Source organism: Nuphar pumila, chromosome 12, assembly GCF_984573655.1.
Source record: "Nuphar pumila chromosome 12, dmNupPumi1.hap1.1, whole genome shotgun sequence".
Lineage (NCBI taxonomy): Eukaryota > Viridiplantae > Streptophyta > Magnoliopsida > Nymphaeales > Nymphaeaceae > Nuphar > Nuphar pumila.
In genome coordinates, this window is record NC_143260.1 from 15,454,333 (window position 1) to 15,480,655 (window position 26,323).

Sequence of the window (26,323 nt, forward strand, 5' to 3'; positions counted from 1 at the left end):
AGTGAGCTCAGAGAAAGCTTAAGCCTTAATACTTTGACATGTAGCTTGCAGTCATACATAGTAATGCAAATCCAGCATTAAAGTTTACAGGAAATTCCCTCTTCTCTGCAGACTTAGATGGGTAACAAACTCCATGTAGACTTCAATTTGTGATAAGTTCAGTCCAGATACAGAAATATTAATACAGAAATAACTATTAAATAGAAATTTATGTTAGTAGATGTTTTTCACTAGGATCAAAACCCGCCTATAGGCAATGGACATAAAAGCAACCTTTAGGAATTCAACAGCAAAATATCTCGCAGAGCAGAGACAAGTAGAAAACAAGTCAAAGAAAAAAGTTCATTAACTATCAGAGTTGACTACACTCCTGTTCACTGTTCTTAGTACCAAAAGCGATAAAATTTACACCCACATCATCAGAAAGAGTCCATCCACCTGTTAATGGGTTATATGTAAACCCTGCCATTTCCTGTACCTGGAAAAACATATTCTAACATGAATCAAAATATGGATCATGGATGGATGTTTTTTGAACCAACAAACAACTCAAAATAATTAACCAGCAAGCAACTTGGTATTTTTTTTCCCATAGTCATTTGTAAGATCTGAAACCAAGACATCACAGCACTAACCATCTTGGCATCAGATTTTCTTTAAACATGGGGAAGCTGGAAAACATGAACAAATACCACCAGTAGCAGGTAGCTATCTTGGTACTGCTCCAGTGCTCTTTCCAGAACATGCATACCAAGTGCAACTTCTTCTAATGCTGTGTCAAAATGATTAAAACAAAAAGGGGTTAAAAGGTAAATTACAGATAGTGAAGCACGTTGAAGGAGCAAGACGAGTTCTTCTGGAGTAAGGAAACTTGTCCACTGATGTGTGCCTTTTGGAAGCTGGATGATGACAGACATTAGTGTCATTGAAAAATATACGGGAAATAAGAGGATATCTCATCACTGGCAACGAAGGATGGTTGTGTGGTTTTTGGTCAGATATGGTAAGGAAATGTTACTATAGTCTCGATGATATGGTTTACATCTCACAAACTCAGAAACCTGAAGAGGTGTGGGCCAACACACTGCATAAGTATTTGTACATAAGAGAAATTTCCAAGCATCTTTCTGTTTTTAATCGACAGCATTGCAATTGTCCCGGGCCGATCTTTCGGAATGGGGCATGTGCAGTGCAGAGCTCTACTGAGTCAAAAATGCATCGAGTGTAGGAATGCGCGGTATGCGCTTGCTTGATTGGTGACGTGCGGTGGTAGCATGACATGCGATAGGCATCGGTATCGTCGTTAGTGCATCGTTGTGTGGCGGCACAGACGTGGAGCGTTGTTCGGTTAAGCAATGTCAGTGGATTAGAGGATGTTGCCTTTGGAGATTTGGTTAAGGACCTCTCGACTTGCAAGATTGTCCCACGCGTAGCGGCTGGACGCACGGGAGTGCGTGTGGGTTAGAGTTAATTTCCTCAAGGATCACATTAGGTAATTCCAACTGAGTATGGTGACTCGGGGCTAAGCGAGTGAATGCCTAGGCACCGGCGAATGAGTTTGGATGGTGCTCTTCGCTATGGTGTTCAATCATCAACTGTGAAGGACCCTCTTACGAAGGAGATCCTCGTTGAAGGAGAAAAAAAAAGAATCTCTATGTCATGCACGAAGCTCAAAAAAGTCCTAGTTTCAGTTTCAGTTCCTCTTCGTTAGTTTCTGAAGTCGCGAAAGTTAATAAAGAAGCCCAATTATGGCATCATAGTCTTGGTCATTGCAGTTCAAATTTTATTCAAATCTTATGTAATAAAGAGCTTATCTCATTGCGAGATAAGACTAAAAATGTGTCATTTTTATGTTTCAATTGTCGCAAATGTAAGTCATGAATTGTCTTTTGAATTATCTAATAAAAGAGCTTTGTTTCCTTTTGAATTTGTACATTCTGATGTATGGGGACTAGCACTCATGTTGTCTATATCCAAGTCTAAGTTTTATGTGATTTTTGTCAATGACTTCACTAAATATACTTGGATATACTTCTTAAAACATAAAGATGAGGTATTGCAAGTGTTCCAAAAGTTTAAGTCCTATGTTGAAACTCAATTTTCCAGAAACATCCAGTGTTTTCGTTGTGACAGTTGTGGCGAATGTCTCTCGCATTTACTAACTATTTATATGAGAATGGTATATTACAAGCTAAGTCACAGGGATTCGGCCAACCAAGTGCCGCACCTGTGTCGACGCGATGCTACGCGGGTGCGGCATCCGGTGAGGTCAACCCGACCATGGGTGTGGTCAATGCACCTAGGGTCATTTTGTCCAGTTTTAGACTTAAAAAAAAAATCGCCCGATGAAAAGGGTGGCGAAGAGGAGGATTAGGGCAATTTTTTTTTGCCCTAATCCTCCCTTCCTCTCCTCCCGACCTCTCTCCTGAAGCCGAAGCCGATCGGCGATCGACCTCTTCGCCGGACACCGACGCCGACGTCGACCGCTACGTCGGACCTCTCCTCCTCAGGTACTCTCTCTCCACTTTGACTCCCTCTGCTCTTCTCTTTGACCCCTCCCCTACACAAAGAGGGCGCAGGGAGGGGGCTCGGCCCCTCCCCTGCACAAAGAGGGCGCAAGGAGGCGACTGGAACCCTCCCCTGCCAACAGAGAGCGCAGAGAGGGGGCTCGGCCCCTCCCCTACCAACAGGGAGCATAGGGAGGGGGCTCGGCCTCTCCCCTGCACAAAGAGGGCGCATGGATGATGAATTGCAGATTGTAGTGTTGGTTTTTATGATGTAAAATAGAATTGTAGATTGTTAATTTGATTTATTGCATGCATGATGATGAATTGATTTGACGATATTGTGATAATTGTTTTTTATTTCATTAGTGTTAATGTTGTTAACTGTTAAAACTTAAAACTTAAATTATATATATATATATATATATATATATATATATATATATATATATTTTTTGCCGCACCCCCGCACCCGCACCCATGTGACAGATTACGAGATATGTCTTGTCCGAAAACATCTCAACAAAGCGAAGTAGCTAAGAGAAAACATCGACATATAGTTGAGACAACCATAACTATATTGATGGATTCTCATATCAAAAAGGATCTTTGGACTAAAGCTTTCCATACAGTGGTATATTGCATTAATCTATGCTCCTGACTAATTTGGGAGGAGAAAGTACTTTCTCTTTGCTCTATAGAAAACCTCTAAATTATTCTATCATGCGGTCTTTTGGAAGCAAGTGTTTTGTGCAAATTCATGCATCATTACAAAACAAGCTTTCTCCTAGAGCCCAAGAATGCCAGTTTTTGGGATATGATGATGAATACTTGGGATATAGATGTTTTAATCATGTTTCCCACAAACTAATAATTTTCAGGCATGTCATTTTCCATGAAGATGATTATGTATCCACTAGTGTTGTTGAAAATCAAGTCAAGTTAAAAGATTTTGGTCACTTCTTTTGGCCCAGTACCAAAACGTTTGAAGAAAAGACTACGAACCAGTTGCTGTTGCAAGAGAATAACCAATGTGTTGATCCAAATAAGTCTGTCCAGCCGGCTTCCAAACAAACATCTTCTTCAGGCTTTAAGTTTTATCCCCAGGTGTATGCCCGAAGAAAGTCTAGTCAAACTCAAAAGGAGGATGGAATCCCAAAAGAGCTTCCACTAGTCTCAGCAGAATGTTATGTGCAGCCACTAGAATCGCCCCCTCCTAATGCTATTGTGAATGAGGTACCAACTGAATCTGAGGAACATTGGGTGTCTTATGGTGCTTTCTCAGTAGAATTTCAGCTTTTTACATCAAATCTTCTTTAAGAAAAGGAACTGAGGTTCTATCATGAGGCATGCCAGAACCAACAATGTATTGAAGCTATGAATGAGGAGATAATAAAAATATTTTAGGGTGTCACTGGGTATATAAGATTAAGTATAAGAGTGATGGGAGCATAGAACACTACAAGGCACGCTTGGTGGCAAAGGGATATACACAGGAGCATGGGCTAGATTTTGATTGAACACTCAGCTCTGTAATACGGATGGGAACCATTCGAGTTGTTATCTCTCTTGTAGTCACCTATGACTAGGGGTTAAGCCAGTTGGATGTGAAGAATACATTTCTTCACGGAATGCTCCATGAAGAGGTATATATGGAGCATCCACTGGGATATGCACAAGGAGGCAATTGAAATATAGTGATCAGGTTAAAAAAACTGTTTTATGGCCTCAAACAGGCATCACGTGCATGGTTCGAAACCTTCAGTAGTGCCTTATGCAGTCTTGGTTTTATCAGAAACCAGTGTGACCACTCATTGTTCATTCACTATGATCGATGACATCTCAGAATAGTGTTGGTCTAAGTTGATGACATCATCATCACAAGGATTAATAGCTCTCGAATTACAGAGCTGAAGGTCTTTCTTAACTCCAAGTTCCATATGAAAGCTTTGGGTACCCTTAGGTATTTCTTGGAAGTTGAGGTTGACAGGACAATCAAGGTTATATCTCTCACGCAACACAAGTATGCTCTTGATCTTCTCAACAGGTTTGTTATGTTGGATTGTAAACCTGTTTCCACACCTATTGTGGTAAATACAAAAATGGAGTTGGATACTCCACACGATGAAGTTGTTAGCAAACCACATGTTTTTAGGAGCCTAGTTGGTGAAATGTAGTATCTCACCTTTACTCGGCCAGACTTGGTTTTTGTTGTGAACCAAGTATCTCAGTTTATGCATGAGCCCAAAAGCAGCCACATGGATGCAGCCAAACGAATATTGAGGTACATTAAGGGAACTCTTCTGGATGGACTAGATTATAGAGAGCAAGTAGATAGAAGTGCAGGTCTCTCTTTGGTTATATAGGCTTATTTTGACGCTGACAGGGCAGGAAACTCTGTGACATGGTGCTCGGTGATAGGATATGGAGTTTTTCTAGGAGATCACCTTGTATCATGGGCTAGCCATAAGCAGCGAAATGTAGCCAGATCAAGTATGGAGGCAGAATACAGGGCCATGGCAACTGTTACAGTGGAAGTTTTATGGATCCATCATCTTCTCTCTTCATTGCAGCAACCCATCACTAGATCGTTGTTATTTTGTAACAATAGAAGTGCTATTGCAATAGCTTCCAATCCGATTCAGCATAGAAAAATGAAACATGTCAAATTGGACTAACATTTTATAAGGGAAAAGGTGAAAAGTAAGGAAATTCATCCTCTATTCATTAAGGGTGAAGATCAAACAACAGATCTATTTACCAAGCCCTTGACAAGAGCAAGGCATTGGTTTCTTAAAGCCAAACTGTCCATGGTCCTGAACAGTCCATGTGCAGTTTGAGGTGGCGTGTTAAGAATAGATGTCCAAGGGTATTTTTGTAATCATTCTATCTTGTGATATATTTGTATTTCATACCTGTATATAAGGGCATTTTTGTCCCTTGATTTGTTTAATATAAAAGGATCACTTGGGCATGACCTAGGAGGCACAACCCTATTCCCTTCATACTCTCTTTCTCTTTCCTTTCTCTCTAACGAGTGCTGCAGGGTACGTCTCTTGGATCGATTTCTAGCAGATTCACAACAACTGTTCAGCTCGAACTGTTTGAAAACCAGCCAATTGTTACCAGGTTTCAGATAAAGAACCGACAAGTAGCTGCTGCCTTGGGAGATGAAACTTTACATCCAGTCATCCAGGTATTCTTCAATCAAATGGGAACATTCAGGGACCTTATAGAACATGGCCATCACTAAGAAACACACTAACAATAAGCTGCAACTCAGGAAATATTCCATGATTTGAAATAATTTATTGGATGACACATCATAAGATTAACCTTGACATGGATATGGACATTCTACAAGAAAACCTTTTTAATGGACATTGGTGGTAAAAATTACATGGCAGAAGCCATAAGGAGCATCACTTTTCATGGAGATTGGTGGTATGCCAAAAGATTTGCAAGTATACACTTTAAAGTTCTTACAAGTTTTCTTAATGAAATTAATAAAAAAATATTCCCAATCTGGCATATGTGACATAAAACAAAGTTATAAAGCAGTACCCAGTGGAGGATGTACTCTGCTGCAACAATAGCCGTGGCATATGCCCTCATTGAGCGGTTGATTGTTGATATCACTGTTGCCCCATTAGTTACAGTCAGGTTCGCCAAAGATTTGCAGAATTCTGCTGGATCATTAACATGCTCTATCACCTGGAAAAAGACTTTAATAAAGCCATTAAGAGTTTAGCATATCTGATTTTCTGTAATATGCTTCATGCTCATTGACCAGCACATTCATAATCCATAGCATCTATTTATTGGGATTGATTCACAAAAAATTAAGGTCCAAATACATCCAAAGGACTAGGATGTTATGGAATTTCTCAAAAGTATTTAAAATAAAATTGCAGTAGTTTATAGACTAGTTTAATTTCCAATAACAAATCATGAAAATACCACATAACTCTTGTTCATGAAGATTGGAATACACTAGGTCCGCACCCTTATTTTAGTATTTTTCAGAAAGAACGTAAGAAAATCTTTTTCTGCTTAGCAGTTAGCACCATAGATGGTCGGCCCATATTACGCAAAACATTTCCTATAATATGACTAAACACTGTAGTTGAATATTTTGGATATTGGAAGTGAGGATTAACTACTAACCCATGAAGATTCTGAAAAAGTCAGAAAACATGGATGAATGTGTTAAAATAGATGTATGTATATATATATAGGTAAATGCTCTATAGGGGCATTTTAGTCATTTCACATACATGTAATAAAACTGTTTTTTAACAGTTTGTTTTTCTATTCTTTTTTTATTTTTATGTTTTGTTATTATGGAGAACCATTGGGGGCTCTATGGTCAAAATGACCATATAGGGGACTCCCAATGGTCATATTTCTTACAACTCTGTATATATATGGAGTGTTCCCTCCTATTCTTTTATGTTTTTTACTTAAGCATTTTCTCAATACAGATCTATATTTTTTACTCTTATGTTTGCCCTTTATTGGCTATTTGTGTTGTCCCTTAGTGGACTTGTGTTTGTGCACATTGTGAGTGTTATCTTGTTAAGCCCTTAGTGGCATTGGATTGTGCTTGCACACTTTTGTGATTGCAATCTTGTAAGCCCTTAGGGGCATTGTTTTTACAACTGTTACTTCATTACACGGTATCAAAGCCATCGGGTTATTGAGGAAAAGCATCTTCAAAGTGATCATGTGTTCGTGGTGATTCAAAGTGAGCAAAAGCTTCTTCAAACGTGTTTTTGCACATTATTTCTTCTTCCCTCTCTTCAAGAATGGAGCATGAACAAAAAATTGATCTCTCCTTCAAGCTAAATGGCACAAATTACATGATGTGGGCATCCACGGAGAACCATTGGGGGCTCTATGGTCAAAATGACCATACAGTCGTTGGGACTCCCCACGGTCATATTTCTGACAACTCTATTGGGAGCTCCCAATGGTCCCTCTCCTTCCCCTTAAGTTGTATATATACGGGGTGTTCCCTCCTATTCTTTTATGTTTTTTATTCAAGCATTTTCTCAATACAGATCTATATTTTTACTCTTGTCCTTGCCCTTTGTTGGCTATTTGTGTTGTCTTTTAGTGGACTTGTGCTTGTGCACATTGTGAGTGTGATTTTGTTAATCCCTTGGCGGCATTGGGTTGTGCTTGTGCACTTTTGTGATTGCAATCTTGTAAGCCCATAGGAGCATTGTTTTTACTACTTCCACTATTTCATTAGTGGAATGATCCGCCGTGATATGCCTATATTGAGTGGGGAGTGGTTCTCAAGCCACTGACATCCCACTGTTTATACAACTTACGGAAAAAAAATGTCTAACCAAGTCATCTGCCTATGGCAAAAAATTCTAAGTCGTTATGAACCCCACAGACAGGATTATATCTACCTAAATAACCAATTTTATGGCAACACCACCGGTGGAACCTCCAAGATAAATAAGAAGTTTACTATTTGCAAACTATATTGCCCGGATCATACTACCAATCCCTTTAATTGTGCCAGCAACAACAAGCCCCAAAAAATAAAATAGGTGGACAACTTGCAAACAACTACCATGAGGATTGTCGGAAGTTTAGAGAGCAAAACAGAGGGCCCAGATGGGATCATATGAAGGTTACCAAGAATGCCCTTTATTCTGTCAAAAGAGGTCGCCTTTCTCTACTGGACACATCATATTTTCCAAAGACAATAATATGGAGCAGGTGGGGGGGTGTGCAGCCAAAGAACATAAATGCTTTCTTGGCTTATATTGGTTGATCTGCTGGCTACTCAACTGAACCTTAAAAGGTACGGATTACAAATTTACAATTTGCCAGCTAATGTTCATGTGCCAGTCTGAGGAAAAGTAGGCTTTCCATTTATTTGCAGAATGCACATTTTCTTGAAAAGGTACTAAATCTGGAATGGTATGATTGGAACTGGGATTTCTCGGGAATCAAATTGCTGACACAAGTTTTGCTTGCTGATCAGGTGAGACATGAAAAGAAAGATGGTTCATGATTTGTAAAATAGTGACATTGGCTTGGTGAAACACAAAAATTTTAAAAGGTATAAGGTGTGAACCTCTGGTCAGGCCCTTTAGAATTCTGAGTCATCTGGTCTATATCTTTGTGATTATTAGACCAACCTGGATGTTTACTGGATTCGAGAACCTCAGATAGGGATAAAATCAATGAATGGATTAGACACTTATCTATTCTTATGTTTTTTGTTTTGTTCTCTTTTTTATTTGTATTTATTCTCTTTGTGGTGATGAGTCTTTGACATCACATTTCTTTTAATTTAGAGTTTTTGAAAGTTTACTTTCCTTCAAAAGAAAAATGTAATATGTTCATTAAATAATGATCATATGATCCACAACCCTTTCACCCACTTCCCACTCAGACTTATTTCCGTATTTCATTACTGATATCGGGTGTTTGTCATTCCTTTTAGGTATACTTCTGAATTCCCCACATCAATATTTCTCTAATTTGCAGACTAAGGCTAAAGATTTTTTAGGAAGTTTCACTGACACATGAATCATTCTTTGATGTATAGAATATCGAGACCTAGAACAAACACTTGCATGAGCCAAAGCATTCCATACAAGTCCCTTCTAAATACCTCGGCCATGAAACAATGTCGGAACTTGATTGTTTTATTGCTCGGGTACAAAATATAATAGCGAATGCTGAACTTTGTTGCTCAGGTTTTCCATATAGTCGTCAAAAGTGTATTTCCAAAGAAAGCACACTACACTACCATGGGGAAATTTCATAATAAAAAAAACAATTTATTAATTATTCAAAGTACACTAAATCCATAGCCAACATTCACAATAGTAGACATTGACAAATACCTCAAGTGCCACCACTGCATCAAATTTTCTTTGATTTTCAACCAATTGCTCTGTCCACATATTCATATGAATATTAGCCAACACAAGCTCAAAACAAGGTTCAATATGAACCTCTAAACAAAACATAGGATAAAACAAATTACTCTCTAGCATTGACAGTATCAGATTCATATATGGACCACTTAAAGGATGGAAACAAAGGTACACTTGACAGGAAATCATGGCATGAATCTAGATTCGATAGACTTGGATTTAGTCCCATGTTGTATGACCAAGTTGTCTTAAGCCTGATGTCTTGACAAATGCATATTTTCATGTCAGCAAGCCAATACATTGTTAAAGTAGAGGAACAAAAGAGAAAATTACACTGCAGAGGTAGTTCATGTTCACAAAAAAGAAAAAACAGAAAAGAATGCTGTTTCATTTCCAGCCTGATCACAAAGAATCACAAAATGATACCATAGTTAACTATAATATGTGAGCTCATCACATTCAGTCCATCATAAACCCACAGAAAAACATAGGTGTTTGCAGCCATTCTTTAGACCTTGACAATTTGATGCAATCAAATGACTAATAATTAGCTTGATTTAACAAATAAACGGTAGTTTTGGGCTATATCCAAACAACTGTTCACCAATATCACCAAGTCCATGGACTTAAATTTCTGAGAACGGCAAGGGCAAGAAAAGCCAATGAAAGAGCAAAACTTGTACAAAATTTTTAAGGATTTCACAGGCTTTCCCTCCTTTTATAAAATCTCCAAAAAAGTTATGTTGTATCGCTTTTATTTAGTTCTCTTTTATATGCACCAAAAAGTTTTTTTTCTTCTACTGCAGATATAATATCAGACAAGCTCATCAATTATTTGACATCATCCTTCAGTAGGCAGCAGCCAATTATGACAACCGTCCTTGATCAGAATTTTAGTTTTAATATTTTGCATCAAGTGGCATGGCCGGTTAACATAAAAAACAATATAATAATAGCAAGACATTATTTTATGTAAGGAATTTCTTCACAGGATATATAAGTTGACATTTGTACACTAAAATACACATCAATGGATATCATTTTGTAAGTGTTATAGATTAGATAAACTGAGGCAATTTATTAAAAATTGAACAAAAGATGAGAAGACACCTGCTGTTGAACAACAATATTCAATCGATGCGGTTTCTGGGTCCAATTTCTGCTCAAGATGGTAAACATATAAGAACGTGAACAGTAATAGCTCATGCATTGCAAACTTCCCAAGCACCATAAGACAGTTAATCTTAGAGCGAAATTATAAGAATTATTCCCGAATCCAAGAAATAGTTGCAGCCAGTTCAAAAGTATGCATCATTTTGAGCAAAATGGCCTGCAGGGACTTAAAGAAAGGATATTCTCCATTCATGTTCATCACAAGGGGAGAGAGAGAGAGAGAGATTTTATAAAATTTCACCTAAATTCACAGGAAAAAAACTTCACATGAGAAGTTTAAGAGAAAAGAATGCCATTTAGAAGAACTGTCTCTAGAGAAATACCAAAAGCAAATTTGACTGTAAAGTTACTACAAAACAAAAAAGCAATGGGACTTAACTAAGCACTCAGGAGTAAGTTTCATCAGTGATTTGATGCAAGAACTGTTAATAATGTATGAATACTTATAATTTAAATATGTATAAGTATATGCATATGCTTGTGCGTGTGTGTCTCTGTCTCTCTCTCTATATATATATGCTAGGATATAATAGGTGTTTGCTATGTCATAAACAATGTGCTAGAGATAATATGCACTTCAGCTTAGGAGCCCTTTTTTGTCTTTTTCCTTTTTCTTATTTTTTATTTTTTTTTGTTTTATTTTTTAAACTAAGAGGAGCTAGCCGTTAGAGAGTCCAATGGCTAGCTAGATTCACTAGCTGTTAAGACTCTCTCTCTCTCTCTCTCTCTCTCTCTCTCTCTCTCCTTTGTATATAAATGGGACAAAGCCCCTTCTCAAATGTATGCATTCTTTGTGCATGTGTGACTCATGGTTGTTAAAAATGCGCCTCTAGGCGCAAAAAGCGTGCCTCGTCCCAAGAAAGTTTCTCTCTCTCTCTCCTTTGATTTTGTTGAAACCTTCGCTCTTGTGGCTCATATGACAACTATTTGTCTATTGCTTGTTGTGGTTGCAGTACAACAATAAAATTTGTGACTGTTGGATGTCAAGAATGCCTTCTTGAACAGAGACCCGAAAGAAGAACTATATATGGAGCTGCCATAAGGATATTCAGATCCAGAAGATAGGGTTTGTAAACTTCGGAGAGCATTATATGGACTCAAACAAGCACCATGAGCCTGGTTTAAAAAGTTTAGTTCAACTGCGAAATCACTTGGATTTAAGCAGTCATAATAACCCTGCCTTGCTTGTGTCTTTCTCTATGCTCGGGAAATGCATATTACTTATTTATGTAGATGATATGATACTCAGAGGAAATGACATGGAGAGAGTTACGGAGACCAAGGAAAAGTTGGCCAGCATGTTTGAGATCAAAGACTTTGGGCTTTTAAAATATTTTCTTGGTCTGTAGATAACATACTCACTAAGGAAATTGTACTTGTCTCAACATAAGTATGCCACCGATTTCGTGGTGAAGGCAAGACTGACAGATGAATAAAAAGAGTCAATTCTTCCATGAAAGTAAATTTGAAGAAGGCAGCTAGTTGGAAGTCTCATATACTTGACCATATCCAAGTCAGATATTACCTATGCAGTTCATGTATTAAGTTAATTTATAAGTGCTCTTAGGACAGTTCACTTAGCCGTTGTACTGAGGATCATCAGATATGTGATAGACACCATGCACTATGGTATGTTCTTCTCATCATCATCTGACAAAGTGTCAAGAGCCTTTTGTGATACTGATTTTGGAGGCTCTACTCGGAATTGACTCTCCGCTACTACTTCTGTATTTTTTTTTGGAAGCTCCCTGATTTCATGGAAAAGAAAGAAACAACATAGGGTAGCTTTATCCACAACATAAGCAAAATGCAATGCTATGGCTTAAGTCGCTACTGAGATTATTTGGATATGATGGTTATTGAATGAGTTGGGAATCTCCAGTATAGACAAGACTCAGTTATATTGTGACAATATGAGTGTTATTTATATTGCAAAGAATCCAAAATTTCATGAGCAAACAAAGCACATTGAAATAGATTGTCATTATACAAGGTCTTATGAAGATGGAGTTATTGCTTTGGAACATGTGAGTTCAAAGAATCAAATTGCAGATGTATTTACTAAGAGTCGGACTCTTTCACATTTCAACTCTTTTCTTTCCAAACTCAGAATGATCCCTTTACATCATTCCAAAATTGAAGGGGAGTGTTGAAACTTAAGTAAAATAGGTGTATTGGCTTGTGCTAACCCCCTTTGTTACTTAAACATTCTTTTGTATATTATCTTATTGTAAGGGGTAGTTTAGTCCTATTTTTGTTTTTCTTGTTTTTACTTGTAACATTGTGAGTTAAGAAGTAGGGTTTTCGTTCTTTTCAATCTAATGAGAACAAACTGAGTTTCTTCTCCCTTGTGCCCCCATTTGAAATGACCTAACCCTAATGCATGTTTCCAGTTTCCAATTGTAAAAAGTCGTGGAAATAGAATAAGCCAGAAGAAATCACAGTGAAAGATGCCAAACTTTACACAGGCGGTAAATTTAATGTATGACTTCTTACACCTTTCTTTGAATGACTACCCTTTGTTACTATTTATACATGAAGATGAGTTGTGAGTTGCTATGAACAAACATAAATGTGTCTTCCTGAAAGATAGATGAAACTACCAGAGTACGTGCAACTCTTCACAAAATTAAGGGAGTTTAGGAGTGGGGTGGAGATAGATGTTTTGATTGATTTACAAATTCTGTCATTTTTCCAAATAACAATGAGTTATAAAATCCACGACATCAAATTTGAGAAAGCTTCAGAATGCATGTTAACTCAAGTACGCTAACCATATCAAAACATAAACCTTAATAAGATTGCAGATAGAATGCCACGAATTGTAATCTCAAGAAAACTATGCAAATATTTTAATATAAAAACCAACATACTGAATGAAAGCTTGCTAATTTGATGTTTCCCTCCACTGCATCAACCCCAGTAACTATAGCTCCCATCCGAGCCAATGACTGTTTGAGAATTAAAAGTTGATGTAGCAGTATAAGTGACAATAGTATCTCAAAAACAATACATTAGTGCATGCATATAGTCTTCCCATAAAAAATTAATATAATGAAATTAAGTAATCAATAAATAATGACTATTACATTATTTATTTACCATTAAAAATATATAAAGGCAACTCAAACAAATACAACAGACGTACAACTTCAGGAATTCTGAACCCCCATTCAAATGATCCAAAGAAAACCTTAAAAATAAATATATTGCATAATTTGAAACTATCCTATATCTTTGTTAATTTTTTACAAAGCCAAAAATCCATAAAATTTCATGATATTTCTAAAATATCGTCAAGTTAGATTGTCTAGATATAATCACAATAACAGCAGGAGATTCCAAGATTTTTTGTAGAAACATGGATAAATTGGAAAAATAGTTTTATATTTTTCCCTTCAACTTTTTCCTTTATTTATATTAAAATTCACTAAGTTTTTTCTTTATCATTTTTCTTCAGAAATTGTTTCTTAAGATCTCCCAAGATGTTCCTTGATGAAGAATACAATAAACAATTAGATTTTGCCATGCCATCCTTGTCAAGAAAGTTGAAGATATTTATGGGCTATGTCACTGTTAGAAAATAATACATATATGTATATACTTGAATATATATATATACATACATATACATACTCTTTGTAATACAAGAATATGTATAAGTATATGTATATACGTATATTCTTGTAATTTTTATTTTCTTATTTCTGTAATTTCTCATTTTATTTATTTATTTATTTTCACTTTTTGTTCCCTTTCTGTACACAGTCAGTAGCTGACTGTGTACAGTGTACAACAGTCAGCCACTGACTGTGTACACAGTCTGTCAAATAAGAGTCGTTGGGCTGATTCCCAACAGCTCTAATTAGAGCTGTTGGGAATAGCCCAACGACTCTTTCAAAGTGTAATGTATTATAAATAAGGGCAATGAGCCCATTGTAATAGTGAATTAATGAAAGGGTTTTATACCCTTGCATTTGAAGCACTTGTTCTCTCTTGTGGTGTGAAGCTTTTTTATGCTATTTTGTGTTGGCATATGTTTTGAATATCACGTTATTTGGAAACTTGATTGTGTGTAAGACTTTTCACATGGTATCAGAGCTTGGTGTATGATCAACCGTGCATTGGTGGGTTGCCTTGAAAAGCGTGTTTACTCTCATTCGTGGTGGTGATTAGTTTTTCTCTTCTAATTCACTATGGGTGAATTTTTTCCACACAATACAAGCAACTCCAACTTTATTCCGTCATTCAAACTTGAAGCAACTATAACATTTGGGCGGGACACTTGGAGACATTTATCAAGAGTCAAGGTTTGTGGGGATTCGTAAGAGGTACTATTCTTAAACCTACTCTCAAAATTACATTAGGTGAAAATGGGATTGAGACTAGTCTTGACGAAAGAAACAAATCTATGGAAGAATATTACAAGAAATTGGATGAATGGAAAATGAAAAACGCAAAAATTCTTTCATGGATGCTAAGTGGAGTTAAGACAAAAATTGTCTCAAACATATTATGCTACAAAAAGGCAAATGAAGCATGGGAATATCTTAGAGGTATGTTTACCGAAAAAGATATGGCCCACAAGTATTATCTCCTAGAAAAAGTTAGAAATATCAAACAAAGAGATAAAAATGTAAGAGATTACTTTATAGAGTTATCTTACATATAGACCCAACTTGCCCAATTTGAACCCAAATGGGAAGGTAAGTGTATAGAAATGCGAAGAGTTCAAGTTGAAGAAGATAGACTCTTCGCTTTTCTCTATGGTTTGAGACCCGAGTTTGAACAAACAAAGGCCTCCTTGCTATCATCTTCGTCTCCTCCTCCTATTCATGAGATTCGTGGAGAAGAAACTATACTAAATATGAGTAAAAATGTTAGTGTGTTTGCTACTTTTAGTAATGGCCAAGAAGAGGATTGCACACTTGCCGCATCAAAACCAGGGCATCATATCAAGTCATATAAACCTCCTCATTTTAGCAAGAATAGAGAAGAATAAAAAATCATTTGCCATAACTATAATGAACCTGGTCATATTAGGCCTCAATGTCCTAGATACAAATACAGGCCTCAAGAAAAACGTGCTTTTGTTGCACCATCAAAACAAGATGAGGATACTCTGAATCTCAAAGACCTCACCAAATCATTATCTTAACTAACGGAAGCATTGGAACCATTACTCAAAGGATCTACTTCAGGAGCGGTCATTGCATCCTCTTCTACTCCTGGTACGTGCTCTTAGCTTCTTGATTCAGGAGCTTCTTTTCATATGACCCCACATAAGTCTATATTATCCGAATGTCAACCTAATTCGAATGCATCTTTTGTTTTCACTCCTGATGGCACTGCCTTGGAAATAGAGGGTGTTGGAACTTTTAAAAATGATTTGTCAAAACATAACAAATTTTACATTCCAATAATAAGACTTATACCAAAACTTCTTAAATCTCGGATCATGGATATGATGTCATTTTCTCATCAAGTAAATGTTGGGTGCAGGATCGCCAATAAGGGAAATTGATTGGGGAAGGTTCTAGGCAAGGAGATCTCTATCATACATATTTTCTTTGTATTCCAAAGGAATCGTTTATTATAGAATTGGGCATCCAAATATAAGGAAATTAAATTTTGTACCGGTTACTAAGAATCTTTGTAAAGATAATTTTGAATGTAAAGAATGTTTACTCGGTAAAATGACAGCCCTGTCTTATGGTTAAAGAATTTTTTACTCTTCAATGCCTTTTGAATTAGTTTATTCAGATGTGTGGGGTCCTGCTTCTGTTGCTTCTAAAGGAGGATTCTCCTACTACGTTGTGTTTATCGATGACTTCATTAGATATTGTTGGATTTACTTTCTTAAGTTTAAATCAGATGTATTTGCAACCTTCATAACATGATTAAAAATCAATTTGAAAGTAAGATCAAAATTCTCAGAACTGACTCTGGAGGAGAATATTTGTCAAATGAGTTTAAACAATTTTTAAAAAATAAAAGAATTTTACATCAAAAATCATGTCATAGAACCCCACAACAAAACGAAATTTTAGAAAGAAAGCACAGACATATTATGGAAACTACAAGAACCCTTCTTATTGCTAGAAATGTTCCTAAAAATCTTTGGGCTGAAGCTGCATTAACCGCGGTATATCTCATAAACAGGATGTCTTCAAAAACTTTGTCAAATGAGATTCCTTTTGAAAAATTATTCAAATATCAATATGACTAACAAAGACTGAGAATCTTTGGTTGCAAATGTTATGTTTTAAATGATAAAGAAGATAAACTATCCTCTAAGGCTATCCCCTATGTGTTCATTGGTTACTCTGAAACACAAAAATGATTTAAATGCTACGATATCAAAAATGCTAAATTTTTTGTTTCAAGAAATGTTAATTTTGTTGAAAATGAAAGTGGATTTGAAGGAAACACGTCACAAGACATAAATTTTGATTATTCTTTCTTGTTTAAACTGTTGTCTAGTGATGAAAATAGTTATGTAGAATCTTCTATTGAAGATAGAACAGTTGAACCAATAATATACACTAGAAGAAATCAAAATGCAACCAATGAAAGTGTAAATCAAAGTAACAATGAAACATTAGAAATTCCTTCATAACAAACCACCATTCGTAGATCTGAACGAACATCAAGAATTCTAAATAAATTTGCGTCTTATGACTCATTCTCTCCTAGACATAGAGCATGTCTTATAGCTATTCATTCATATTTTGAGACCTCATGTTACAATGAAGCAAAAAATTTACCCGAATGGATAAAAACTATGCATATAGAATTAGACACTCTTAAAGAAGCCAACACTTGGGAAATTCTAAATTTACCCATTGGAAAGAAGACCACAAGATGTAGATGGGTTTTTAAAGTAAAAACCAAAAGTGATGGATCATTGAAAAGGCATAAAGCCAGGCTAGTTGCCAAAGGATATTCTCAAGAATATGGAGTGGATTACGAAAAAACTTTTGCTTTTGTTGCCAGGATGACCACTGTTCGAATGCTTGTAGCTATTTCAGCTATTAAAAATTGGAATATATTTCAAATAGATGTTAGAAATGCCCTTTTTGAATGAGAATCTTAATAAGGAAGTATACATGAATGTTCCACCTGGATTGATAATTCCTTCAGGTAAAGTACTTAAATTCAAAAAAGCACGGTATGGTCTCAAACAAGCACCTAAAGCTTGGTTTGATACTTTTAACAATGTTATTGCAAGATATGATTTTAAACCATGCTATACTGATATAGCTTTATTTATCAAGAATTCTTCTGCAGGTATTATAATTTTACTTTTATATGTTGATATGTTGATTACAAGAAGTGAAAAAGAAGAAATCAAGAAAGTAAAACAGTTTTTAAAAAATTCTTTTGAAATGACAGATCTTGGGTTCCTAACATACTTTCTTGGTATAGAAGTATCATACTCTAACAGAGGGTACATATTGTCACAAACAAAGTTTGCTTCAGATATTATTGACAGGTCAGGACTATCGGATGATAAAGTTGTTGACACCCCAGAGACTGTTGGAATGAAGATGCGAGCCGATGATAGAGTTCCTTTAGACAATCCAACTCCCTTCAGACAACTCGTGGGATCTCTTATGTATTTGAGTATTACAAGACCATATATAGCTCATATTGTACATATAGCTCATGTTGTACATATAGTTAGTCAATTTCAACACGCTCCAACATCAGCTCATATGAGTGCAGTGATGTGAATTATCAAATACATTAGAAGCACAATAAATAAAGAAGTTTTTCTATCATCTTCTTCCTCCTTAGATCTTATTGCATATTTTGATGCTGATTGGGGAGGGGATCCAAATAATAGACACTCAACAACTGGTTTTTGTGTGTTTCTATGTGAATCTTTGATTTCATGGAAGTGCAAGAAACAACAACAGGTGTCACTATCATCTACAGAAGTTGAATATAGAACAATGACAACTACTACCATGGAAATCGTGTGGCTCCAACAACTAATTTCAGATATGGGTATTCATCTTCAGAATCCTACAAGATTATGCTGTGACAACAAGAGCTCCATATACATTGCTCGAAATCATATGTTTCATGAAAGAACCAAGCATATAGAGATGGATTATCATTTTGTTCGTGAAGAATATTTAAAGAAGATTATTGATCTTCCCTACGTGACATCAGAATATCAACTTGCGGATTTCTTCACCAAGGCACTGTGCTCACCAAGATTCAACTTTTTACTTGACAAACTTTCGGTGATGTCACCATAAGTTTGAGGGAGACTGTTAGAAAATAATACATATATGTATATACTTGAATATATATATATATATATATATACATACATACATATACATACTCTTTGTAATACAAGAATATGTATATGTATAAGTATATGTATATAAATACCTATTTAATGTATATATGTATATTCTTGTAATTTTTATTTTCTTATTTCTGTAATTTCTCATTTTATTTATTTATTTATTTTCACTTTTTGTTCCCCTTCTGTACACAGTCAGTAGCTGACTGTGTACAGTGTACAACAGTCAGCCACTGACTGTGTACACAGTCTCTCAAATAAGAGTCGTTGGGCTGATTCCCAACAGCTCTAATTAGAGTTGTTGGGAATAGCCCAACGACTCTTTCAAAGTGTAATGTATTATAAATAAGGGCAATGAGCCCATTGTAATAGTGAATTAATGAAAGGGTTTTATCCCCTTGCATTTGAAACACTTGTTCTCTCTTGTGGTGTGAAGCTTTTTTATGCTATTTTGTGTTGGCATATGTTTTGAATATCAAGTTATTTGGAAACTTGATTGTGTGTAAGACTTTTCATAGTCACATGGGTGCAGGTGCGGGTGCGACACAGGTGCGGAGTAATTTCAAAAATTTTGGACACGGGGACATGGCTATATATATGTATATATATTTTTAAATATATATATAACTATAATAAGACTCGGTCAAAGTTGTGCCCATTAGGGGACACTGTTATATATATATATAAAAAGATCACTTTTTTTTTAGTTTTTATACGTCTTTTGCCCTAAAAATGGACAAAATAGACTCAATCAAAGTTGATTGAGTCCAAAATATGGATGAACTCGGCCCCGATGCGTTGACCAAGTCTGACACTTGGTTGACCGTGTCCGCCCCGTGTCCGAAGCCGCACCCGTGTCGACGCGGGTGTGGCGACCTTATAGCCGAGTCCGTGTGACTTAGTTTATGGGTCATGCTTTCTCATATTCACTATGCTTGTCTAACAACATATGGCATTTCTTACTACATACTAAGCAACAATGACATATTAGAACCTAAACACATTAGCACCTTACTAATCCAAATATCAGAGATCAGACAAGAAAATAAAGGAGTAGTAATTCTTAACAGACAAGGCTTGGATATGCCAAGAAGAGTTAAAACCAAAACATTTTTAGATGACTATATGCAATTGTGAGAAACAAAAGAAGATGAGCAGTGTCCTTTTTATTCCTTGAGCACATAGGGCAGCGATTTGCCAATTAAAAGACCTTTTCTATAAATTCCCCTATCATGGCAGTGACTTGCCATGATATGGTTTAGACCGATCTGCCTGAGAGTAAGTGTTGGGCCGCTAGCCGAGATAATGAACCAACCACTTGTTATTCCCCCTGCCCACCTTGGAAAGTCATGAAGTTAGATGTCATTTTGAGGAAACAGAAGTATTCCCCAATGATGCGATCAAATCAAACACCCTGAGATAGACTAGCACTTTGTACGGGAAGGAAAATCAGGAAGTGGAACCACAATTTTACTGAACTGAATTTCAAGTTGCTGATATAATGACAAAAGCCTTTAAATTTTTTGTGACATATATGGTCAAAATAGATGGTAATTGGCCATTCTCACTTTAATGAGGGTGTGAAAGATAACAGAGGATCAACAATGGTGGCACTTTTATATTCATGTTTTTCTTTCTGTATCATTTACATACATTTGCTGTAAATTTAATTTGTAACATGGTATAATGGTAAATTATTCCTAGAAGTCACTAGACGGTTTAGAAAATTAATCATTGATGCCCCAAAGTGACTGAGGTTAGGACACTTCTCATCCAACACCAGATCTGCTCCTTTTGTTCTCTCTTCCTCTTTCCTTGCTTCTTTCTCTCCCCACCCTCCTTTACTGCATCTGCAGCAGCACATCACAAGTTTCTTGCAGGTGAAGGTAGATCTCTGAGAGCAATAACATACAGTAGGATGGCAGTTTAATAAAAAAAAAAAAAAAGAACAATTACAGAATATGAACCATGCTTCTACCTGAAGTTTTTGACCAATATAGACTTGTTATGCACAAACAGTTATAGAATAATGACGAAGTGTCCAAACCCAAGAATACCACAAAAATACATACTCTTCAACCATATAATGCACACTACTGGCTGGAACCTCATCCCAGTATCCTTTCATACTAAGAATAATATACAATTATTGACATGTAGCACATTTGAGTTCAAGTTACCATACAGAAAAATCACATTTACAGCGTTTTCTTTCCTAAAAGCTTTCAATCTGAGAACAATATATGAATCCAACAGATACTACATATTGAGATTCAACTTAGCAGGAATATGTACTTTTCTGCCACATTATGCACATCACCTCAGGAAACAACAAAGTATATCTAACAGAAAACTGCAACATAAAAAACCCAAAGGAATAAGGAAGCCTACCTCAGAAAGAATACCACCTCCGCAACCAACATCAACAATTTTCAATCCCTCTAAAGGTCTAGGGTTGCTCGGGTCTTTCCTATATAGATGATAACTTATAAGCATTCACAAAAAAAGGAATAAAATAGACAAGAAGGAAGTCATCAACATACACACACACACACACACAAGTATGTGTGTACATATGCACATACACATGAGAGAGAAAGAGACAAAAGGTAATGTGGTAGACTGCCATTTAGCTATGGACTCCCCTTCTTCCAGTATTCCTTGGCCACAACAAGGCCAGGGAAACACCATCGTCGGTATTATGCAGTCAAAATGGAGCCACATAGCCTACCATGGTCAAAAAAGAAAAAGCTGGAAATCAAACCCCAGATAAAAAAAATTATTGAGAAGCATGCTTCTTGAGATTCATTGAACTCATTTTTCAACAGTGATGTTGTCCAAAAAAGAGATTTTGTTCAATTTTGGGTGGATGGAATCATCCATGGCATTTTCTAGCTTTACCATTGCCAGAAAGCACCATAACTGAGGTCACCATGACTCCCACCTCCCTCTCTCTCTCTCTCTAAAAGAAACTCTGGCATACTACAGTGCATAGTTTGTGTGAAAGGCCTCAATAGTGGCACCTTTTATTTCTTTTGGTAGATGAATTTGGCATCAATTGCATCACTTAGTGTAGATGGAGTGACCAATGCCATTTTTGGAGCCTGTTGGCATAAAAAAGTGCCTAAAGATTACACTTGGAAAAGTATATGCCAATACTTACCTCCCCTTGGAAAAGTATAGGCAGTTAAATAAGGGATTGTTCCTGACACACTTTCTTGCTGGAAGAATGCAGGGAATTGGCAGCAACTGGTCACCCTTACTGAATTGGAAATCATAACCAAATTCTGTCATTAAGAATACCAGAAGAATGCTCCTGAGGTGTATTCTGATATGAAGCAGATTGTAGTTTGTTCCTTATACGTGTGTCTGCACTTCTCCGGGAAATTTGTTATTTATGAGAAAATTTATCTCTGCACATCTTATTATAACACACTTCTTACATTGTGTAGTTCCAATTAGCAAATACTACATCAAAACCTTCAAATGCATTCAGCCTGGTTCACTGATAAAATAATAAATATGACTTATTGCCAATTTATTGGAACTTATTTGATTAGTAAATTATAATCCAACATTCCATATGATCAGTTTGTGTTATCCATGAGCGTATCCAAGCCGAAGGATAGATGTCATCATATGGCACTCTACTAACTTCAACATTAAAAATATTCTTGCCAGTGATATATTTAAGGCTTAGGTAAATGCGTTTGGATGCTAGGCTTCATTGAAGGGCCTCTAACTCACTTGAACTTAAATGCAAAGGGATGTATCCCCTGCCCATAGACATACTAAGAAGGAAGAAGCAATCAACCAACATCTTTGGTCATGCCGCTTCTATAAATTATCTCAAATAGCATGGGTTGTACCATTACCTCATTCAATCTTTTTTAATCAAGAAAAAAACAGAGTCCAAAAAGATTGAAATATAGAACTAATAAGCTATTGCACTGAAAAAAATAATACTAAGCTACCATGGCTTGTCAGTTGAAGCAGTTGTAAACTTCACGCAATTGGGATAGCCGATGAATACAAGCAAGTTATTGTAGCTATTGCTAAGCATTTACATGAAATGTCGGCAGACACGCTGAACTTCCCCGATAAACAACATTTCAAAAGCTTCTAGATTTCAGTGATAAACTGAGACTCTTCTCTGTCCCAGCCTCTATCATTTACCATGTCTTTTTGCATGTATTTGTGTGTGCACAGGTGCATGGATATGCACATATTTGTCTGTGCATTTGTAAGTTGTCAGATACCTAATAAAGTAAGAGGTACTATACACCCTATTCTTTAAGCAACTCTATCACCTTAAATTAACTCAAATAGGAAAGGAGACAAACAAAGAGAATAAAAGAACTGGTGCTCGCAAGGCTCAAACTAACAACTCCTGAATTCTGAAACGATCTGTTAAAACAGGAAGGTAATATTGTATGTGTATATTGACGAAAACAAAACAAAACTACAGTATTCAAGGAAAACTGAAACATTTAGGAGAGAAACCTTTAGTTAACAACCTGAAATGTCGACAGAGCACTGAACGAATGAAAGACACCCTGGTAGGATTCATTGCATGCAATGGCTTAAATGGCCCTTCAAGATCCCACCTGGTTATTGGATGCAAAAGGGCAACAGATCAAAACACGTTGTACTGATATTTCATATGAAATGAAAGGGTGGAATCAAGAAGAAGAGGAAAGAGACATGGGTTACCAGGTTCCGGCGATGGCGGCGAATTTTGAGGCTTCGGAATCCTTCAAGGACGATGCAACGGGCTTTGCGGTGGGTTTGGGTGCTCCGCCGGAAGCCGGTGAGGACGGTTCCTGTGAGAAAGGCCGCCGGCGATCCCGATTGGCGAAATGAGTGCCGGAGGTGAGTCTACTAGCGATTGAATACAACGACGCGAGTCCGATCTCGCGGTGTCGAAGCAATGCCCTGGAAGCCATGATCGATCGAGATGCAGAGCGGGGACGTGGGAAGAGGGAAGCGAAATTGACTCCGCTGTGCCGGCGTGAAGCACTCACTGTAGGGTGTAAGCGGGTCAGATCTTTATCCGATTCCAACCCGACGGAAGGTAATTCTGCCTGCACGTCACCATGATACGATAGGACACGGAAACGACACCCAAGATTGATGTTTTAATTCTGTTTTAATTGTATTTAAAAAAAATGATTTTATGAATTATTTCAATAAAGAATCTACTTTTAATATTAAAACATAAAAAAAAAACAGTTTTTTATTGATTAAAAGAATTATGTGTCCTCATGTCATATTCTTCAAAAAAAATTGAGCTTGCGCGTCGAATCAGCGTCAGGCGTCCTTGTGTCATCGTCTATTTGTGACATAAGTGTGCTGCAAGCGGATACCCGATGCATACCCAGCAATGTGCATTCGAACCAGATTCGGGTTCACTTAGTTGGATCAGTATTTTATATTCAATTTAATTTGGATTTCGATCAAAATCAAATCCACTTGGTTTTTTTACATGTAAGAAGATATGCTTTTAGTGGATCGAGCATTATCACGAATATTTTGAATCTTTGTGCAGTCTTAAACCATTAGGCTTTTTTTTAAGTATTTGAACTTGGATTTGGATTCAGTAAACAAAAGTCAGATGCACATGAAGATCATGTAAGATCCAGACTATATCCAATTTGTTTGCAGCCCTAGATAGAGTCCACAAAAAATAATATCTGATTTACGAACAAGTCAGATTTGGATCAGATAATGTTGGATTTAGCAGGGTCGAGTAAAGAACTGAATAAATAAATAGGCTTAGAATCAGATCCGACCCAACTCATTTTTATCAATTTCATGGAGAAACAACATACTTGACTCATTTTTTGCAGAACAATGTCAGAAGGGGCAGATCCGGAACTGCAATTCTACCATGTATTTTCAGTCCGATCCAAATTCATAACTGGACCCACTCATTGAAAGTTGAATCCAGTGTCAACTCTAATCCCACCCGGGTCCCGGCCCGTCTGCAACACTTGAATTTCCTGCAAAGCTGGGGTGAAGCTTTTGCTGACGTAGCATCAACAACTAAAAGCATTCACGTATTTTTCTAAAGAAATATGTATGTTCTTGTAAAGTGCCACATGGTTCGGGTCGGATCTAGGCATTACCAAGTCTGACTTAATCCGCTTTGGCCTAATCAGATTCGGAGTCAGATAAAAAAAAGTTAAAACCAAACCCAGATCCGACAAACTTAAAACCACGTATTTACACTTAAACGGGTCAAGTTTTTAGTCGGATTCGGGCTTGAATGCAAAACTTATGTGAACTTGAAAAAAAACATTTGAACGCCATTGAAAACAATGGGTTTTGAACTGAGAAAAGCCATTTGATTTGTTAAATTTGAAAACATAAATTGTACATGTACTATATTATGTGCATTATATAACTACGCAAATTGAGCTTAATCAGGCTAATCGAGCTCAACCGAGCTTGATTGCCTGATCAACAATCGAGCTCAGCTCGTTTATGTGTACCAAGCTTGAGCTTTGTGCTCAAGCTCAGCTCGTTTATCCACCTGAATGAGTTCGAACTCAAGCCAAGCCCGAGCTAGCTCGGCTGGTTGTGCATCCCTACCTGCCAATCCATACAATTACCTTTGCTGTTTTGTAGGGGTAGGTGCATGGTTGGAACCTTTTACCATAACATTTTGATATACGTGCCTTAGCTTATTGCTACTATAAAGTGATGTTCAGCTTGTTTGGTAAGGGCTGTTAGTAGGGATGGCAGTGGACCAGGGTGGGGCCGGGGCAAGGTCTCCACTCCAACCTGTTTCAAAATTTTGCTCTTCATCCCTGCACGGTTTTGAGTTTAACCTTCATCCATGGTTCATTCCGGTTCCATGTCCTCCATCCCCGGTTCAAACGGGGCGAGACCCTCGTTCCCCGATCCACTGTTAGTGTACGCCACCTTTGGGATGTTGCAAGTTCAAAACTCAATGGTACCTTGTATAACCAGCTTGCCTATAATAAATAAAAAAAAACATAAAAAGACAGGTGTTAAATAAGGTTGCAAACGAGTCAATATGGGCTAGGTCATGCTTGACCTAGTGGTACGTTGGTAGGAGCTGTCAGTGTAGCAGGTTCAAAACCCAGTGGTACTTTGAATAATAAATGGTGGGGTCTGCCTAACCCCAGCTTGCCTTAAAAAAAAAAAAACATTGCATTTGTTTTCTGAAAGATGAGCTTCCAGATCGCATCGGATCCTGCAATGAAGTTCAGGTCTAGTTGAAATGTTAATCGTTGTGGTGCTGGATTGGCTGAAAAAAGAGTAAAGTCACTTGATTTTCAAGTGAAAAGACACGGGTTGATTTAAACGCATTTTGAACCTGATTTGACCATGTTTATGGCTTTGACTTGGATATGAATAAAGCCAATCATGTTTGTTTTAGATCC

General features: G+C 36.9%; 1 protein-coding gene across 2 annotated transcripts; it reads right to left on the minus strand.

Moving 5' to 3' along the window:
• Window positions 1-118: 118 nt before the first annotated feature.
• Window positions 119-24,042, minus strand: COQ3 (coenzyme Q 3). Of its 2 annotated transcripts, XM_089982679.1 has the most exons (9): window positions 23,625-24,021; window positions 23,429-23,518; window positions 21,303-21,381; window positions 13,462-13,539; window positions 10,526-10,574; window positions 9,383-9,432; window positions 6,069-6,218; window positions 819-899; window positions 119-478 (listed from the first exon to the last, which is right to left on the minus strand). In XM_089982679.1, exons 1-9 carry the CDS (start codon window positions 23,855-23,857, stop codon window positions 353-355), a joined length of 936 nt encoding a protein of 311 aa, XP_089838805.1. In that variant the 5' UTR covers window positions 23,858-24,021; the 3' UTR covers window positions 119-352. The 2 variants fall into 2 exon arrangements, with proteins under 2 accessions (XP_089838805.1, XP_089838806.1); XM_089982680.1 differs by lacking the exon at window positions 819-899 and having other exon boundaries at window positions 23,625-24,042.
• Window positions 24,043-26,323: the final 2,281 nt, after the last annotated feature.

Excerpts from the sequence above, each read along its gene's own strand:
- COQ3 (XM_089982679.1), bottom strand. The coding sequence starts at position 23,857 with ATGGCTTCCAGGGCATTGCTTCGACACCGCGAGATCGGACTCGCGTCG. Across the intron at positions 13,540-21,302 it reads GAGGTGGTATTCTTTCTGAG|TCATTGGCTCGGATGGGAGC; the intron begins GTAGGCTTCCTT and ends ATTCTCAAACAG. Across the intron at positions 6,219-9,382 it reads ATGCAGTGGTGGCACTTGAG|GTGATAGAGCATGTTAATGA; the intron begins GTATTTGTCAAT and ends GTCTTTTTCCAG.